At 47.1% G+C, this 20174-nt stretch overlaps 1 protein-coding gene across 2 annotated transcripts in view; it reads right to left on the bottom strand.

Moving 5' to 3' along the window:
- Positions 1-20174, bottom strand: part of LOC127199429 (GON-4-like protein) — a 65764-nt gene that overhangs the window by 7840 nt on the left and 37750 nt on the right. For both annotated transcript variants that reach the window (XM_051157492.1, XM_051157493.1), the window contains exons 14-23: positions 14178-14376; positions 13644-13730; positions 11369-11537; positions 10138-10282; positions 8213-8363; positions 5368-5484; positions 3205-4941; positions 2547-2802; positions 1845-2029; positions 818-1015 (exon numbers count right to left, since the gene is read on the bottom strand). In XM_051157492.1, the coding sequence (XP_051013449.1) occupies positions 818-1015; positions 1845-2029; positions 2547-2802; positions 3205-4941; positions 5368-5484; positions 8213-8363; positions 10138-10282; positions 11369-11537; positions 13644-13730; positions 14178-14376 (3244 nt within the window). The remainder of the gene's footprint in view (positions 1-817; positions 1016-1844; positions 2030-2546; positions 2803-3204; positions 4942-5367; positions 5485-8212; positions 8364-10137; positions 10283-11368; positions 11538-13643; positions 13731-14177; positions 14377-20174) is intronic.

Here is a 20174-nt window from a genome sequence, read left to right as displayed (position 1 = left end):
GATATTTGTTATTTTATTTTATGGATTATAAAATCACATACTCAAACAAGTACAATGTCAGAGTGTGCTAATTATTTTTGTATATGTGTTCACCTAATCCTCATAAGGATGTCAGAAGGAAGACGGACATTATATTTAAAATCAACCCACCATCAAATGAGCACAAATCTATTAGACTGATGCAGTTATTCCCTTTACTCCTGTTTCTACCAATCAGAAATCAGGACTACTGTTTTCTTCACTTCTCTCCCCGCCCCCCCACCTCTGCCTCCCAAGTGCAGGGACAGTTGTAAGAGCCACCATGCTAGTCCACCCATTTCAACTTTTTTGTTTGTTTGTTTTTGAGACAGGGTTTCTCTGTGTAGCCCTGACTGTCCTGGACTCACTTTGTAGACCAGGCTGGCCTCGAACTCACAGCGATCCGCCTGCCTCTGCCTCCCGAGTGCTGGGATTAAAGGCGTGCGCCACCAACAGGAGCATCTTTGTGTAGCCTGATCTATATAATGAGTTCTAAGCCAGCCAAGGCTACATACATAGAAAGACACTGTGTCCAAAAAGATTTTTAAATCTACTTTTCACCAGTGAAGAGGGAAGGCAGAATGCGATTTATGGAGGTCTCCACTGATACTACAGATAAATCCCTGTGAACAAGTGGGAGGGTCAGACTGCAAAGAGAAAGGCCTGAGAAGAGTCTGTGCAGTGAGGTGGGGGTGGGGTGACCTGGAACAGTCAGAGGACGGAACTGTCTTGATTGACTGCATTCAAGCTCCATCGGCCTGTGCCCTGAAGCCTGCTGTGCAGTCTTCCACCCACTTACTAGTCCACAGGACAGCGCTTGCTCAGGTAGCAGGAAAGCAGCAAAGTCCTTCAAGAGCTGAGGCCAGTCTTGCAGCAGCGTTTGCAAGCTTTTGTACAGATCCACAGCAGTCTGCCTCTGGGTACTCGACTCAAATTCATAGATGATCTGAAGGAAATCTTCATACTTGCCAGGGATATGCTGGAGAGCTTCTCGTACCTACGCAGGAAGACCTCCAATAGTGAACATCCTTTCTTTGGGCCTCCAAAACAAACAAGGGCACAGGAAAAGGCAGCCATGCTCACAGATCTGAGGGGTAACAAAACACACAGAACAAGCAGCAAGGCAGACCATCTCCTCCCTGAGAGGCAACTGAACAACCTTTAAACCTTTAAAAACTAGGGACAGCTTTTCCTGACTTCAGCACTACACTTAAGCAGGTAAGAGGTGTTGCGTATACACAAACTTAGAATGTTAACAAAATAAAGCAGATGAGAAAAGGCCACGCCTGTCCCTCCAAGTACGTCACTTTGCTGAGTTATTAACTGAGGAGGAAGCTACCCAGTATACCAAGAGACAGCAAAGACGTCCCTGATATCAGCTCCCCAGTCTGCACACCAACTGCCATTTTTTGCACTGAACACTCACTAAGGACCTGTATCGGCCCAATCTGTGAAGTCACAACTTGCCACTAAGGGCAGCAATGTCTTTCTCCTTATCTCTGGGTGAAGGCGGAGATGGGATAACGGCAGGGGCGCCGATAACCACCTCACGCGTGGCTGCACTCTGGGTGTCCTGCGGGTCTCAGAGAACTCCGTGGCAGTTGCTAAGGCAAAGCAAAGTGTATTGTGCGTCTTGGAAAGAGACTTGGCTTTGGTTGTGCTGGCCTTGTCCATGCTAGACAAGTCCCCCACTGCTAAGCTGCCTCCTTAGCCACACATTTCATGCTTAAAGCATCTTCCTCCGAAGCAGCAGCTGCCACGCGCACAGGCCTGGCGGGGGCGGGGGCGGGGGCGGGGGCGGGGGCGGCGGCGGGGGCAGCGCCTACCCTGGCGAGGTAGGCCTGTGCGAAGGCCAGGTCCTTCTGCGCCCTGCGGGGGTCCCGGCCGAGGATGTCCTCGTCGTACAGCAGCAGCAGCTTGGAGGCGTCCTTGCTGGCCCGAGCCCGGCTCCCCCGTTTGCCTCGAGCTCGATGATTGCTCCGGCTCTTTCCAGAAGCTTTGATGTTCTCTCCTTGGAGTACATGTGACAAAGAGTCTTTTTCAGTCCTTGTAACCATGCTACCCACCACAGTGCCACCTCGTGCAGAACAGCTAACTTCAAGAAAAGCAGCAGAGGAGCCAGGCTGCCTGCCCTGTGCCAGCCTTGCACAGCGAGCAGCACACACTCCCCAAGTTGTAGGGAGGCTATAGACAGTGACTACTGCAGCTCGAGAAAGGAGACAACGGCCAGGTGTGAGGGTCACACTTAGCCTGGGGAAAAGGTAGCACAACAAAAGAATTGCCTGGGCTGTAGCGTGAGACCCTGCCTCAAAAGACAGAAGTGAGCATGCAAGCCAAACAGCCCTCAGCCTCAAACACACAAGAGGCAAGAACCACACATAAAACACAGGGCAGCCTAGTGTAAATCCAGCACCACCCTAGTCTGTCTGGGGGCAGGAAAGCTCCAGAAGACAGCCCACTCTGCACACTGTCCTCTGGGCAATGCAACTGAGGGAAACGTACCCTCCTCGGGAGTCCACTGCACTCACCGGGTGGGGTTACGCTGGCCTCCACTTCCGGAGCAGTCTTGGGTGAGGCCAAGGTAGAGGGCGGTTTCTCAGCAGCATCTCCAACTGCGTCATCATTTACTTCGTCCTCTTTCTGTAAGGCTTCCATTCCTTCTGCCTCCTCTTCCTCCTCCTCCTCTGGCTCAGAGTTCTCCTCCTGGGAGTTCTCCTCCTCAGACTCACCCTCCTGACTCATTCGCCTTTCAGATGCCAGCCAAGTCAGTTTCTCCATTGTTTCCTAAAAGCACCCCACAGGATGTTTGAGGGAGGCACAGGAGCAGTGTCATGAGGATCTAAGACAAGGCAGGGCCACCACTCAGAAGAGAGGCCTGCGGTAACGGGGCAGGGCCTGAGAGCAGAGCGCGCCTTGCACAGCTGCTCCATATCCTGACGACAGCTTTGCACTTGCCATGACCCATACTTAGGAACTTTTCAAACTTCTTCCTCTCCTCCTCCTCCTCCTCCTCCCTCTCCTCCTCCTGTACTTTGCTTCAAAGAGACTGTCCCCTGTACACAGCACTTCACACAAAGTTCAAAATTCCATAATCGACTCAAAAGTCAGTAGCACCTTATGACTCTAACATAACAAGGTGAACATTCTACGATCCCCCGGACTACCTGCGGCCACTCTGCCTCTTACCTGGAGCTCTGGGACAGAAAGCACAGACTCCTCAGATGCTGATGACAGTTCATCTTCTTCATCTTGGGTGAGGTCATCAAAGTCCTCCTCCTCTTCTTCCTCAGGCCCGTCCTTCTCCCCTCCAGTGTCTGGTCCCGCTGGGGTCCCCACGGCCTGACCGTCAGCACTGGCCAAGTCCTCGGGCTTCCCTGGAGGACTACTGAGCAGCACCTCCTGGTCCATGGAGGACGAGGTGCTCTTGGGCAATCCTTTGCTCGCATCCCCGCCTGCACTCCCCTCATCAGGAGCGTCCTGGGACACAGAAGGGGACGTAGCTGTCTGCGTCTCTTCCCTCTGCAAGACTGCCTGTTTTCTCATCTCTCTGGCACTACTCGGCTTGTCCTGCGGGGAGGCACTGTCTAATTCCATAGAGCACTCCTCTTTCACTCTCTCACCAATGTCCTGCTTGGGGAAGCTACTGGAGATTTCCTCCATGTAGTCCTCAGCTTCCATCTTGACCACTTCTTCTAACTCCTTCGATGTAGAGTTTGGGGATTCCTGGAAATTCTGAGGCAATGGCTCAACAACATGCTCACCATCCTCTGTCTTCACCACTGTCCAGCCGCAGGCACTCTTCTCTGAAGCCCCTTCCTGGCTTTCTGTTTTCACAATAGCCCAGCCACAGGCACTCGATTCTGAGAGAGCTCCCTGGCTTTCTGTACCTGCTGAAGAATGCCATGGCCGAGGCTCCTCTTTGCAGAGGGTAGGAGCACAGAGGGGAGTTAGCTCCTGGGGTTTTACTTTGGACTCGGGGTTTGGAGGAGCCTTTTTCCCTTCGGCAATATCCAAATTCACTTTAGCCTTATCTTCAGGAACAGATGGTACAGGAAGAGTCAGAGGATTGCTGGAAACAATTAAGGGTGAGATAGAGGAGGCCACAAGGGGCTGGTTTAACGAACAGGGAAAAGAAGTTGGGTTAACCAGCAGAGTAGTGATGGGAATGGTCTGGGGACTTGGGGCCACAGCTGCATTGACAGGCTGGATCATGTTGCAGCCACTGCCTAGGCTGACAACCTTTACTGTGGCAGCAGGGACAGTGAAAATGACAGGCGCGGGGTGGATGATGGGGGCAGGTTTCACACAGGGAGCAGCTTTGGCTCCTTTTCTTCTGGCGGGCTTCCGCCTCACATATGGCTTTCGGAATCTAGAAGGGGCAAGTGAGGGCAGCATTAGCTTGGGTGCAGAGGAAGGCGGCAGGGGTGACTGAGACTTAGGCAGGGGGAAGCTTGTCCGGGCCTCAGAACAAGACAGGGAAGGCAGTGCTTCAGGAGACTCAAAACTCTCTTCTCCACTGACCCCCACTGAAGGAAAAGCTGGAAGTGTCTGTAAGACAGCAGTTGGCTGGATCAGGTGGGGAATCTGGACCACCGTGCTGCTCGGAGGGACTTCTGACTGAGCAGTCCAGGTCCCAGGATTGAACGTAGGCTGAACAGAAGGGCTGGGTTGGATAAGGAGAGGCTTCTGGGCCAACGGCCGCTTCTGTCGCCAAGCTCTTCTGGAGAAACGCTTGGAACCTGGCTTCAATTTGAGTACTACACCCTTGGGCAACAGCAGTGGGTACCGCGTTTCACTCCCCAAATCAGAGCTGCCTTTCTCCACGTGCTGACCGGTGCTGGTCTCAGCAGCAGTGCTATTTCCTCCTTCTGTAGAACCTTCAGCTATGTTCCGCAGTTCATCCTGAATGGACTGCAGACTGGCCTATGGGACAAGGACAGCAGCTGTAGCACACATCAGAATATAGCGGAAAGAAAAATTAGCTTTCTGGATTCTAAAGATTAGTGAAGGACAGCCTCAAGATATGGTTCCAAGGCCGGGTGTGGTGGTGCACGCCTTTAATCCCAGCACTTGGGAGGCAGAGGCAGGTGGGTCACTGTGAGCTCCAGGCCAGCCTGATCTACAAAGTGAGTCCAGGACAGCCAAGGCTACACAGAGAAACCCTGTCTTGAAAAACCAAAGAGGGGAAAAAAAAACATGGTTCCAAGACCACTTTTCTGTGCATCAATTTTCTAGGACAAGCACATTCCAAATCTATAAGGTTTTCCTGAATTTACTTTGGAAACTATCGCTTAACTGCTACAGAAATGCTCAGCGACGTCCCCCTCCCACTCTGAAGGAGGGCCTGACCTTTAACCAGAATGGGAGTCGGTGTTCTTCCTTCTCTACGGGCGGCTTCCACTGGTGTGGCTGGATCTCTTCACAGCATCTCACCAGAACTGGCAGCTGTTTGGTCTTCTTATAAAACTGGGCGTGAAAACACAGAGTGTAAGTCATATTCCTCCAGACTGGTAACTGGGGTGGCTGATGTCGCACACGTACAGATGCATCAGGAGTACATGCTGAGTAACGCTGCATTTCTAATCAATGAGGGTTTACAATGATTTACTTACTATCTGCCCATTCTGATTAACACTAAAACTCAAACCTATCTTCCCCAATAAGCCCCACTGTAAAGAAATTTGGAAATTTAGGTCAGAAAGCAAAGGAAGTAAATCATCAAAATAATCTTACTAAACATTCCCTCTTGGACACAGAGCTTACCCTCCTCTTACACACAGAAGCTACTTTTAAGCAGGTAACAGTGTGATCTGGAAAAGACAGAAGAAAAGAAACTGGGAGCCAAGCAGATGGAATGTATCGGTGATCTCAGGGGAAGAGGAGAAGAGACAGAGGATGTTGATTTCATTCTAAAAGTAAATGAGCTGGGTGTGGTGACATACACCTTTAATTCCAGCACTTGGGAGGCAGAGGGAAAAGGATCTACCGTGAGTTCAAAACCAGCCTGGTCTACACAGCAAGCTCCAGGACAGACACCAGTACACAGAGACACCCTGCCTTAAATCAGTCACTCAATTAATCAATCAATAAGTAAATAAACAAGCAAATAAGTAAATAACCAGCATACACAGAGAAACACTGTTTCAAAATAAACAAACTAACTAATACATATACTAAATGGTCAGCCAGTAGGCTTGAGCCTGAGGAACTGAGTTCACATGGTAGAAGCAAGGAACAGACTTCCTCAAGTAATCCTCTGACCTCATGTGTGCACTGTGGCATGTGACTTTAAAAATACATAAACAGGGTTGGAGAGATGGCTCAGCAGTTAAGGGAACTGACTGCTCGTCCAGAGTCCTGAGTTCAATTCCTACCAACCACATGGTAGCTCACAACCATCTATAATGTGATCTGATGCCCTCTTCTGACCTGCAGGTGTGCATGTAGGCAGAGCACTGTATACATAATAATAAATAACTTTAAATACACACACACACACACAGAGATCAATATATCAGGGAGTGGGAAGATGGTTCACACACACACACACACACACACACACACACACACAGAGGGCACATGTACTCAGGCACACACACAGAAAATGAAAAATCTTTAAAAACAATAGAGTTGAACAGAATAAATGAGTAAGTAAAGGTACTAGGAAAGTGGTTCAGAGACACATCATTTCTTAGCACTGAAGGAGGGAGGAAAAAAGAGAGGGAAGGAAGGAAGGAGGCAGAGAAGCAGAAAGAGAGGGAGGAAGGAATGAAGACAGGCAGACAGGAATTCATGACTGAAGGTTAATAACTTAGGCCTAAACCCAAACACCGAGAAATCAGTTATAACCCTGCTACCGCAGTGCCATGGTAAGCACTTCACCTTCCAAACACACAGGCCTCTGGGAAGGGTAAAGCACTTCCATAGCAAGAGCTTCAGACCCTGCCTGACTCTTTAAGCTACGTTCTGGAAGTTTTGCTTTCTCAGTTATGTTATGCAAACGTTTTTGTTTTAACCCCAGGTGTGGGCTATGGGGCTGACTCAGACTGCCCAGCGCCAGCGGACTTTGACAAGAAGTTGGAGCAATCCTGAAACGAGGACTGGACTTGCCTCAAGGAGCCCGACAACAACAACAGCAGGAAGTGGGCAAAGAGAACTACACCTCGCTCCCCGCTAACCGTCCTTCTCTCCTACCTGGTGTGGGGTGTTGAAAGGGATTAAGGTGGAGAAGGAAAAACGAGGCGTAAGGAACCAAAATTAAAAATGGACTTTAAGGGGCTGGAGAGATAGCTCAGTGGTTAAGAACACTGCCTGCTCTTCCAAAGGACCCAGGTTCAATTCCCAGCACCCACATGGCAGCTCGCAACTGTCTGTAACTCTAAGATCTGACACCCTCACATCAATGCACATAAATTTAAAATTAAATAAAATATTTTTTTTAATGGACTTTAAACTCAGCCTACAGAGTTATTTAATCTTTTCTTCTCTTGTCTGTTTTTTACTTGTCTCTTTTTAAAAATGATGTTGTTACAGAGCCCTCGATGGTCTCAAGTCACAGCAGTTACAGTGTCTGGTCTCCTGGGTGCAGGGTTGCAGCTACACCACACAACTCGTTTACTTGACTCCTGAAGTATATTCTATATAACTTTGACATAAATGTCTAAATAACAAAGCAGTGCTGGAAACTGGAGAGATGGCTCAGCAGTTAAGAGCACGTCCTCTCTAACCCAGTTCCCAGCACCCACACACCCACGTCAGGAGGCTCACATCTACGTAAGTCAGCTTCAGGGGATCTGAGGCACCTCCATACACTTGCACATACCCATGTACAGACACATGCCTAATTAAAAAACAAAATAAATCTTTAAAGCGAGCAGAGCAGCACTGTGGAGAGGGTTTAGAATGAAAAACTGCCTGCTTGCTTGTAAAGGCTAGAGAGATACAGTGCGGCTAAGAGGACCAAGAACTTGTAGAATCCTTTGACTTGAATAGCTTCTGACTTAGGCAAATAGTCACGAGAAGGTACTCTGGAGCAGATCAATGAACCAACGCCTTAACAAGGAAGGGGCAGAACTAATCTTACATAGTGGGAGAAATGACCCCTTCAATTAGCTGTCTTTTGCAGGGCCTCCCCTCCCTTCGCTGAGAGCTGAGAGAACAAAGGCGGCACAGGGGAGCTTGCAGAAACACTCACTTTAATCACGTTGTGAGGAGCCTTGTTCAGGTTGAGGTTCTTGATTCTCACCGTCAGCTGGTGCGCAGTCTTACAGGTTACCAGGTACTTGCTGATTAGAGGCTTAGGAAACTCGGTGCCTTCGAAGTGCTTCAGGCCTAAAGCTAAGAGACTGAGAGAGAAGCAAAGACACAACCTAACTTCACAGACCATTCTTCACAAGCACTCTCCAGCCTGCTCCCGCTTCATAAGCACTTTCTACACTTCAGATGTTAACAGAGAACTGGGTGTTTTAAGGATCAAACATGAGCTGGGGCATCGTGGCACACACCTGTAATCCCAGCACTGGAGGAGGCAGAGGCAGGTAGAGTGCTGAGTTCCAGGCCAGCCTGAACTACAAAACGAGTACAGGACAGCTATAGGGCTACACAGAGAAACCCTGTCTTGGGGGGAAAAAAAACAATGACAAGAAAGACCTTGGATTAATCCCCAGCACTGCTTAAAATAAATTTGTTTAAAGTTCACATCCTTGGTGAAGCCTTATGACAGAAAAACAGAAGAAACAAAATCAGGCAAAGGCACACTCTCAACAGCCAGGAGACTGAGGCAGGAGACACCCAGGCCAAGACCAGCCTGTGCTCCACGGCACATGCCAGGAGTGTAACATGACTAACTTGTTGGTTACGGTGCTTGTCGGCCATATAGAAGGCCCACTAGCTTGGTCTCAAAAATAACATCAACGGGGCTAGAGACACAGCATTGACTGGCCCAGCACAAATGAGACTCGTCACAGTTCAAAAATCAAAACAAAAAGAGCATCACATGTCACAGGGTGAGCTGCTTCAGGCATGGTAGCAGGAACTCAATGAATAAAATGACAATTTGAACTTATTATGTCTTGTTTTTTGAGATAAGTTTTCTCTGTGTAGCTCTGGCTGTTCTGGAGCTCGCTCTATAGACCAGGCTGGCCTCAAACGCACAAATCCGCCTGCCTCTGCCTCCCTGAGTACTGAGATTAAGGCGTGTGCCATCAAGTTCTTGCGTTTTTTAAAAGCAAATTAAGGGGGGGAATGGGAGGATACAAGGGATGGGATAAACATTGAGATGTAACAAGAATAAATTAATTTAAAAAAAAAAAAAAAAAAAGCAAATTACAAATTTTTTTAAATTACTGAAGCTGTACCAGCATGAGAGGGCTAAGGAAACAACTCAGCAAAGTGCCCAGCACACCCAAGGCTCCACGCTAACATCCAGCACCACCTGACCAGCCTAATGGCTCACAGCTGTACCCCCACCTTTTAGAAGCAGAAAGTAAGAGGATGGAAAACAAAAGGCCAAGAATGTGTGTGCTTGGCCAGGGCTGGAGAGAGGGCTCAGTGCTTAGGAGCACAGCCAGCTCCTCCAGAGGATCCAGGTTCAGTCAGCAAAAGCCACGGTGACTGACAACCATGAGCAACTCGAGTTCCAGGGCCTCTAACACCCTTTGCCAGCCTGTTGGCACTGTTACACACATGCTGCACAGCCCTCAAGCAGGAAAAACACCCATAAAATAATTAGGAAGTTTTTAACAGCAACATGTGCTGCATCTCCTGCCAATAGAACGGCTGAAACTGTCATCTACATGGCTTTACTTTGGTCCGTGTCCTTGTCACACACACTTTTTCCCCTTTGCTCTTCTTTTCTTTTTTTCAAATTTAAAGATTTATTTATGTATTTTAAGCATATGGGTACTTTGTCAGCATTTACATCTGTATACCAGAAGAGGGCACCAGACAATTGTGAGCTGCTATGTGGATGCTAAGAATTGAACTCAGGACCTTTAGAAGAGCAGTGACTGCTCTTAACCACTGAGCATCTTTCCAGTCTCCGTGTCACACATCTTATTTCCCCTAAGGTTCTCTTTGTCTCTCGCTAATGTGTTCTTTCATTCCTCACAGTAATCGTACTTGTCCTCAGCCTTGGTAAAGATGGTCTTATCCCGAGGATTATTTGCCTTCAGGGAACATACAGGAAGGAGCTCTGGATACATGAAAACCTTATTTGTGGCCAGGATCCAGGCCACTTGCTTGGGCAAACAGGGAAATTCACTGCCTGTAAGAAAAAAAAAAAATATCTGAGATAAATCTCAGATAATCTGAGATAATCTAAGAACCAAAGAGCTTCACAAAAGCCTATAAATTCTCCTGGCTCGATCCCTTCAAGCTTCCATGCATTCCAACCTCACATCCGCCTAACGGGAGCTAAGCCACACCGAATTTTCTCCTCCTTGCCTGTATGGAACCCTTTCCTACTAACACAGAACATAAGGCACCTAGCAGCACCCACATATACTGTTATCCTCAGAGAGCTTTCCCACATATACTGTTATCCTCAGAGAGCTTTCCATCCCTTCTCTCTTTAAACAGTCTTCACAAGACAAAGACCTTCAACAAGAGTTTTGCTCTTTCAAGATAAAAATTATACTTTGGTTATTCTCCCTTACAAATCTGATGCTCTAGTTGCCAGGGAGACGGCTTAGCAGACAAACTGGCCACTGGGCCTGATGGCCTCAACTCAGCTCCTGGGAGCCAGGTGGAAGAAGGAGAAAAACAACTCCTACTGCTATGTAATATGAAATGTGCAGTCTTCTTGTTTCCCACCATGTGTAGATATATAAAAGTAATTTTAAAAATACATAGAAAGTGTAAGTGACACTCTCATTTTTAATGAAGTGTGGATTTGGGAGGTAGGCCCCAAATGATGTTAAACGCCATTTAGAAATGATGTTAAACATCGGTCACACAAGGAAGGTGTCCTCTGCCACCGAGCTACATCTCCAGCCACCACAATTCACAATTTGACCTTAATGAATCAGATTAAGAACAGAAACATAACTGAACCTTCACAACCTGACTTTCTCTTTACCAAACCCCAAATACTGTTCATGTGACAGTGACCACACCCATGTCATTCAAGCTCATGTCCTAGCAGTCAGTGATTTCTGCACACCTATCCTGTCTATTCCCTCTCTTACGCCAGTACAGACACCAACATGAAATCCTAAAGCCTAGAAGATAAGTCAGAAAGAATAAATTACAAATATCCTGCACCCTCCATCCCTAAGAATTATACCTAAAACACTAAAGACTCGCATCTCTCAGTACCAATGAGAATCTGACAGTGACACGCGTCACCTACCTGTCTTCTTCGCAGTTTTGTGAGGACTGCAGTCGACACTGATGTGTGCGAAGTCGTCAATGAGCTGCATCGCTCCCACCCAGTTACAGGGTTGGAACAAAGTCTGAAAGCTGGGGTTGAACTGCTGGTGAAGAGCGACGGAATTCTCAGCAAATGTACCCAGCTCTTTCTAGGAAAAAAGGACACAACAGGGATCTGAGAAGATTCCAGACAACCCAGTCCTCACGCTCTGACGGGGAAAGGACTCTTCCTGCTATAGGACTAGAGGCAGGTAACAATCGCTCTTAATTGCTATCATTCCCCCTGTAACTTGTCTGCCTTTGGCCTCAGCCATTTAGGGACTGGATGTACATTCATTGGTCCTATTTTTGCTGTTGTTATTTTTTGGGGTTTTTTGTTGTTGTTTTGTTTTGTTTTTGAGACAGAGTTTCTCTGTGTAGCCTTGACTGTCCTGGACTTGCTTTGTAGACCAGGCTGGCCTCGAACTCACAGAGATCCGCCTGCCTCTGCCTCCCGAGTGCTGAGACTACTGGCATGCAGCACCATGCCCAGCTTCTCTTGTTTTGACTCTCAAGACTGTAACATTCCTCAGCCGTCCAGATGCGCACTGTACTCTCAAGTTAGACCGAGTTCAGCGGTGGAGCAGTTATGAAGTATGCAAAAGCCCTGGATGTAACCTCAGCACTGAGGGAGGGGAGAATGGGGGGATGTCAGATTCCCATGCACATACCCCAGATATCTGAGACACAATCTCACAATCTAGGGCTGGGCACACTTGAATTCATGATCCACCTTTCTCATTCACCAAATACTAAATACTGAAAGCAAACCCCACTACTACACCCACTTCCAATCTGGGGTTTTGGTTTGTTTGTTTGTTTGCTTGCTTGCTTGTTTTTCAAAGACAGGGCTTTTCTGTGTAGCCTTGGCTGTCCTAGAACTCACTTTGTAGACTAGGCTGGCCTCGAACTCAGAGATCGGCCTGCTTCTGCCTCCTAAGTGCTAGGATTAAAGGTGTGCACCACCACCACCACCTGGCCTGCCTCCTGTTTAAAAAAAAAAAAAAAAAAAACATTTTCTGAAGCCAGGCGTGGTGGTACATGCCTTTAATCCCAGCACTCTGGAGGCAGAGGCTGGTGGATCGATGTGAGTTTGAGGCCACCCTGGTCTACAAAGTGAGTCCAGGACAGCCAAGGCCTGTCTTGAAAAACAAAACAAACAAACAAACAAAACATTTTCTGGGCCTGGCATGGTGGCACACGCCTTTAATCCCAGCACTAAAGAGGCAGAGACAGGTGGATCTCTGTGAGTTTGTGAGTTTGAGGCCAGCCTGGTCTACAAAGTGAGTGCAGGAGAGCCAAGGCTACATAGAGAAACCCTGTCTTAAAAAAACAAACAAACAAATAAATATAAATAAAAAACATTTTCTGAAGGTCTGGAAAGCTGGCTCAGCAGTTAAAAGGCGCATGTTGCTCTTGCAGACGACCCAAGTTCAGTTTCAGGGGATCTGACACCCTCTCCTGGCCTCGACAAGCATCAAGGAACATGTTATACACATACGTACATGTAGGCAAAACTCTCACACACATAAAATAAACCTGTGTGTGTGTGTGTGTGTGTGTGTGTGTGTGTGTGTCATTTTTCAAGACAGAGTTTCTCTGTGTAACAGCCCTGTCTGTCCTAGACTCGCTTTGTAGACCAGGCTGGCCTCGAACTCACAATGATCCACCTGCTTCTGCCTCCCAAGTGCTGGTATTAAAAACAAATAAATCTTATTTTAAATTTTTCTGAATAATATATCAAAAACCATTTTTTATCACGATGTTCTGAATACAATAAGATGTGAGGAGACTCTTTTACCATAGAGGAACTTTGGCATATTGGCAAACACACCATGAAACCACAAAAGAGTTTTCTCCAGTACTTATGAAGTCAAGGTGAGAGGACCAGGCCAACTTATGAGTCTCAGCCCAGCTCGAACTACCCTGTCTTGAAAGAAGGAAAGAAAAGAATGAAGGAAGGAACGAAAGAAGGAAGAAAAGAAAAGGAAAGGAAAACAAGTGAAATGGGTCCCAAGATCAGGAGGGTGCAATTAAAATAAGATTCAAACATTTCCTAAGACTCAGTGCTAAGCAAACAGGAAGGCAGAGGACAAGCAGGCACAGCGAACAAACACATGCAGGAGAGAAGAAACACAGATTACACCATGTGAAAGACGTTCACAGTGGCAGGCTGATGTCATACTTAAGTCATGTATGAATATATGGAACCTTACAAGAAATACCCTGGTGGTGGCAGCCTCCGAGCTGAGGCTGGGGTTGGTGGTGGTGAGAAGGTAGATTTGTGTCAAGAGCTGAACATGCTGGAAAGGAAAAAAAAAGACTTATTAAAAAGTTGCCATTTCAGAAACGCAGATCCTACCAACAAATCTGCAAATGTACCACAAGTTTTGCTTCTCAGAGAGACTAGAGCAAAGCAGGATCTTGGTGTGAATTTCTGAGCTGAGCTGTGTTCTTTTGAGCAAAACCGCAAACTCAGACAAGCTTGAACCTCAAACTAGAGAGACTAATACTCTGAACGCATTACTGAGAGCTCTGAAATCTCTAACCCTGTATATCACAGGTTCCCACCTGAGCCACAGCCATCAACATGCTCTTTTCTCAAGGGCCTTAGCCACCAGACACTGCTAAGGTCTGGGCTTCCAATGGGAAGTGGGAGAGCCATCTCTTGACTTTACCACACTGCCCTCTCTGGCTTCTGGGCTAAGTCTGGAGAGAATCCAGTTACAAGACAAGAGGAAAAGGCGTGCCTGCTGCATCTGCTGCTGGAGCCTGCTCCTCTGCGCTGGGTCTAGAGTCAGGGTCTGATGAACTTTCTCCTTCGGAGGCTTAAGCTTCTCCACTTCAGGCTGCTGTTTGGCTGAAGATTTTTTCATTTTCAGCTGTTCAAGCAGCTCCTTCACTGTCCGATGTCGTTCATTTAGCAGATTGGCCAGTGGTTCCTCAAACCTATTCCCAACAAGGAAATAATCTGTGTATTTCTGTAGGCTCATAACAAAGCAAATTCCTGGTAACAGCCTATTAACCAAGCTTGAACAATGTTACTTTGATCACTAAATCTCACTATAACCAATGCTCATGTTCTTTAAGCAAATATTTCCCTCAGACTGTTAGCATTATATTCAAATAAAGTAAGACTGATGCTGGAGGACAGTTTAATGGTAGAGCACAAGCCTACAATGCCAGAAGCCCCGGCTTCAGTCTCCAACAATGCCTGAAGAAGACTCTGAATTATTTTCCACCGTATCTGACTACAACTCCGTCTCTCTATATAAAATACACAAAGAGAAAGAAAGAGATTAAAACACAGGCGCAGAGGAACACCTGAGTAGCACAAAGGCACGGGCTAGTGGCCCTCATCGTCCTTGCATTGTACTAACAGGCAGCACTCTACGACTTCTCCTCCACTGGACTCTGGCCAGCTGGAGTGTGGCGAGCACGGATGCCCTTCTCTCCCATCCCGTCTGCCTGCTAAAAACTGTTAGGTTACATGCATAAAGCTAGCACCCAAGGTTAATTCCCTCACTTAGCTACTTTCTCCTCTTGAGGCTGACTACCAAAGGATTGAATCCAGCAATTGAAAGCCCCTTTGGCTACCCTCAATAACTTGTCCAATTAAAATTAAACACCTCATCCTGACATGGGCTTTCCCCGTGGACCTTTATAAACCGCCATTTGCCTATGTCTCCTCTCTACCCAGAGGCAGCCTTTGCCTCTCTGTCCCCTCTCCCTTGTTCCGTCCCCTTCTCCCTCCTCCTCTACCCCGTCTTCATCCTTTATGCCTGCTCTCTGTCTGTATGGGGCAAATAAATCTCTTTTGTGCTAAGGACCTGGCCTTAAGGGTCCTAGGCTGAAACTTTTCCTAATACCAATAGTAAGACAGACTCTTCCAAAGCACAGCATTTGGTCCCTCACTCGCCTGCTAGCCCAGCCCTTTCCACTCAGGCTGCCCTTAGTTCATTTCTTAAAGAATCAAAGCCCAAGGCAAGGATACACCTAATTTAGTGTGGAGAATCCTTGCTTTTTAAGCATGAGTCCGGGTTTGATTCCCAGCACCAAAAACAAAACCAAAAATACCTGCCGGGCCTTTCTACAGTGTAACAAGAAAGAAATACACTAAAATCTGTGGCAGCTTAGATGAAATGAGAACCGAGTTGTTAGTTCAGACATTACACTATGTCCAAGAAAATGTCTCTTTCACCCATTCAAACTCCTTCCTCACACCTCCTGCCCAAACCTGCGCACCCTGACCATAACTGCACCGCTGTATTTCAGAGAAACTATTTCAAGGCTAAAGCAAGAATCCAAACACCTAAGCACATCAGTCCTGGGTAAAACTAAAGCAACAGATAAAGGTGGCAATATTCTAGGCAATAGAGAAAGAGCTGCTCACACAACTAACAAGTTACAATTCCCAGGAGCCTTCTATACTGTAGCAACAGTCAAATGATAACTTTTGTATAGGTTAAGATGTTTTCCCTTTTTTTAAATTTCCCTTAGATTTATTTGTTTATATTTCACGTGTATGAGTGTTTTGCCAACATGTATGTCTATGTATAGCAGTTTTCTCCAAATTCCCGAAACATTTCATCATGTAGGGAAGCACCTCAAAAATGACTTTGTGGAGTCCCTGAAACTAACCAGATTCACTCACTAAGCCCCTCCTTCCTAAGAGTAAACAATCAAAACAGCTGAGAGTCACTCTTAAGAAAAGTCAAGCTGCAAACAACAAGGGCAGCCAAGCATCCTAAGAGAAGCAGAAACCCCAGAGCAGCCTGGAAGGTTCGACCAACTGAGGCAGCTGTAAGGACACTCCAGACTGTTGAGCTACCTGCAGTGTGCTCCAGGCTTCCACAACTGGTGATCTGTCACCCACGCTGGGGTGAGTTTTGGGTGATGCAGCTGTCTTCCAAATCATCTCTGCTTTTGTAACTAACAAAACTCACTGGTTCACCCAGTTGGACTTTGGTGGTGGTATCTGTACTTTGGTCCAGCTCGGTATGTGGAGTGACTAGACATGTGTATGTTGAGTGTTGCATCTCCCCATGAAAAGTCTGTCACACAGGGCAAGGGCATCATGCCTGAGGAGGCCAGAAAAGGATATCAGACGCCTGGAACTGCTGCTACAGACAGGACCCACCAAGTGGGTCCCAGTGGTGCTCTCATCTACTGAGCCACCACGTCTCTGGCCCCAGGAAAGACTTGGTAAAAGAGTCTGTCAGATGCTCTTGAAACTGTGAGATGTGGGGGCTAATGAAAGGATCAAGTTTGAGTGCTGTGCAAACAGAGAAACTGAGCAACTTAACTCACCATTTCTTTTAGAAACAAAGGCAGGAAGAGGAGGAATATTAGACTCTCACAGACCAACACATCCAAGCCATTAGGGACAGTTGGTTACCACCAGCTAAGGTCCCCAATAATATTAGGGACTGAAAGACAGCGAGGAAAGACATTACTGAAGGAACAAGGTCTGAGAGTCCTGTTTTTTGAGGTCAAAATTACTGAGCAAAATAAGATAGGATTGTGTTCACAGGAAAATTAACAAGAAAGAGCTTGACTCTGCAGGGCAGTAACTGACATGGGGCTTTAGTGGCTTTGCTGAGCTCCATGGTGGAACACGACATTTCCAAGCTAACGGAGGCTCGGGCAGATAGATATGAACAATTTACAGTGTCATTAGGAGAGGATGAAACAAAAGGGAAGCAGATGAAGGGGCTCTTCCAGGACACCCCAACACAAATGTGGAAAGATCCGTATTGAGGAGAAATTCCTAGTGGAAAAAGTGACCCAAAAGACAAACATCTGAACGGCAGTTCATTAGCGCATTTAAGGGAAATGGAAGCAGCAATGAAGAAAGGAGCTGGGAACTCTGTGCCCAGCCCAGGGCCCTTTCAGCAGCCATGTGTGCGGCTGGTGGAGAGAGATGGAACCCTGGTGCTCACACACAGCCTGGCATGAATGAGCTCCTTCCCAAGGAATCTGGCCACTCCTAAGGTGTGTGTGTGGACCATTTGCTGTCTGTGCTGGCTTCTCCACCTCCCACATTTCATTCTAGAGGCTGCCTCTTCCCTCCATCTCATCTAACCATCCATCTCTCCTACTATGACCTTTTGGGGCACCACCACATGGGCATCTGTGGGACTCTGCTATCAAGGCTGAAGTCTGGTGTCTCTAGTTAGCCTCTGAGCTCCATATAAGACAACTGTCTCCCTTTCCTAGCAGGGCTCTCTCCTTGCCTAAACTGGAGAACCCCAGATTGTCTAAAGAGCATCGCAATAGCCTGGAGGGAGATTACAGGCCCAGCCCTGATAAAAAACCTGCTCAGCAAGCACCTGAGGATCCCCGGAGAGACCCACCCTATGCTAATACAATGCCTTGGCGTGTTGGCTCTCAACCAATGACCTTTAACTGTACCTGGAGCTCTTCCCACACCATTAGGAATTTAAATGCCAATATGGCATTTAAAATGTTTAATGGATCACTGTGAGTTCAAGGACAGCCTGGTCTACAAAGTGAGTCTAGGACAGCCAAGGCTACACAGAGAAACCCTGTCTCAAAAAACAAAAATACAACAAAATGTTTAATGGAAAGAGCTTACTATGACAGACAGAGACTTGCAGATTCTAGCAGGGACCCCAAGGTGTGCAAAGATGATGAACACTGAAGAACTAACTCCACATGGGGATTGTTTTAATTGTGGCAAAGCCAACCCCTGGGTGAAAAACTGTCCTTCCCTTCATCCACTGCCAGGACAAGGACACTGAGGAGCTGACTGCCCCACTTTGCCTAGACAACGTACGCCAATGCCCCAAGTTCCTACACCACAGGAAAGTCTGTTGGATTTTTTGCGCCTGGTAGACTTCTGCCTCCAAAGAAATCAAGATTACCATGGAGAAAGCTAGGGTGAGTCTCTGTCATTTCTAGTAGATTTGGGACCTATTTGGTACATACTTCCTGCTTACTCTGGTGAAATTTATCCTTCTCGGATCTGTGATATGATCTGAGGATGCCTTGTCTAGGATAATGATAGTTTTGTCAATTTCACATCAACAAACATACCAGCTCCCTCTGCAAGGCTTTGCTGCTGCCTTCTCAGTTTCCTTCCTAGTGAAAATAAGGCCTCAAGTACCACTGTTCTACAGCTACTAGGTCTCTAATAGTTCTGAAGGACTAAAAAAGTGTCTTAAGGTGTGTAAATACAAGCTGTAGAGGTGTTTAAGAAATTTAAGGTATGTAAAAATGAAAGATGCTTCTGAGTTCTTTTCCTCACTATACTATTATTACACTAAAACATCAGAAGTTCAGAGTTTTAACAATAATCAATGGAATTCTAATAAGCGATTACTCTAACCCTGGGAAAACACTGCTACTATTATCATTTTTGGGTCCCCAAGCCTTTCCTATGGCTCAAACACATGAATCTGCTGCCTCTCTGCAATGTGGATCTCAACACAGACCACAGACGGCGGTGTTGCCTAACATATCTCCTATCTCTTTTGGTAAACTTTAAAAATTCTCATAAGCAGCCGGGCACGCCTTTAATCCCAGCACTCGGGAGGCAGAGGCAGGCAGATCGCTGTGAGTTTGAGGCCAGCCTGGTCTATAAAGTGAGTCCAGGACAGTCAAGGCTACACAGAGAAACCCTGTTTAAAAAAAAAAAAAAAACTCATAAGTTTCAGGGAACGAACTTGAACCCCCCTCCCCCAGGTTAAGTGGACTCTAACAGCTGAAGTAAGTTCCCGCACCTACTGACTATTCTTGCGATTAGGAGCTTTCTCTCTCTCCTGGTCATGGGACTCCCCTCAGCCAACTACCAGGATCATGAGCCTGGAACTTTTTCTTCTTTTTTTTCTTTTTTGGTTTTTCAAGACAGAGTTTCTCTGTGTGACAGCCTTGGCTGTCCTGGACTCAATCTGTAGACCACGCTGGCCTAGAACTCACAAAGATATGCCTGCCTCTGGCTCCCAAGTGCTGGGATTAAAGGTGTGCACCATTAAGCTGGAATAGGGGTTTTTAAAAAAATATTTTATTTTATTTTAATTTATGTGCGTTAGTGTGAGCGTGTCAGATCTTGGGAGTTACAGACAGTTGTGAGCTGCCATGTGGGTGCTGGGAATCAAACCTGGGTCCTTTGGAAGAGCAGGCAGCGCTCTTAACCACTGAGCCATCTCTCCAGCCCCCGGAAGAAGTTTTAAATGTACACCCTGGATGAAAAATTTCCCTGAAACTTTACCTTCCCTCCCCAATGATCTGCCCCAGCAGATTTAAAATCAACTACAGACTGCTCTGGTAACCAGCCAGCTCCAGGTGTCAGCTCCAAAACATCTAGCCCCAGGTGGTCCAGCCTGTCAGGCTTCCCCAGCAGGCCTGTGCTTCCCTAACCCCCAGAGGCCCCACAGAGTCTGGACAGCTAGCAAAACAGCCTGTTCTTCTTGGCCTTGGCCAGCATCCCAGCTTTTTGGGTCCCCAACAATGACAGCCCAATGTCAGGAGGAAAGCCATAGAAGATTATGAAACCCCTTATCCCTTATTAGTAACGTTATACAAAATGGCCAGTTTATAGCTCCTGGGACATCACAGCAGGCTTGCATGGGTGGCGAGTGAGATCTAGTGACAATGAGCACAGGCAACTAGACAGCAGAGTGGAGGTCATTTCTGTGGCTGGCCTTATGAAGCTCTGCACCTCTCCAGCACCACTCACCTGGAGGAGCTGCTCTAAGGGCCAGCTATGCTTTTTCTCCCTTCCC

The sequence above is a fragment of the Acomys russatus genome, chromosome 15, assembly GCF_903995435.1.
Source record: "Acomys russatus chromosome 15, mAcoRus1.1, whole genome shotgun sequence".
Lineage (NCBI taxonomy): Eukaryota > Metazoa > Chordata > Mammalia > Rodentia > Muridae > Acomys > Acomys russatus.
The sequence above is the reverse complement of the archived record's forward strand: the minus strand, read 5'-3'. Positions and strand labels throughout refer to the sequence as shown.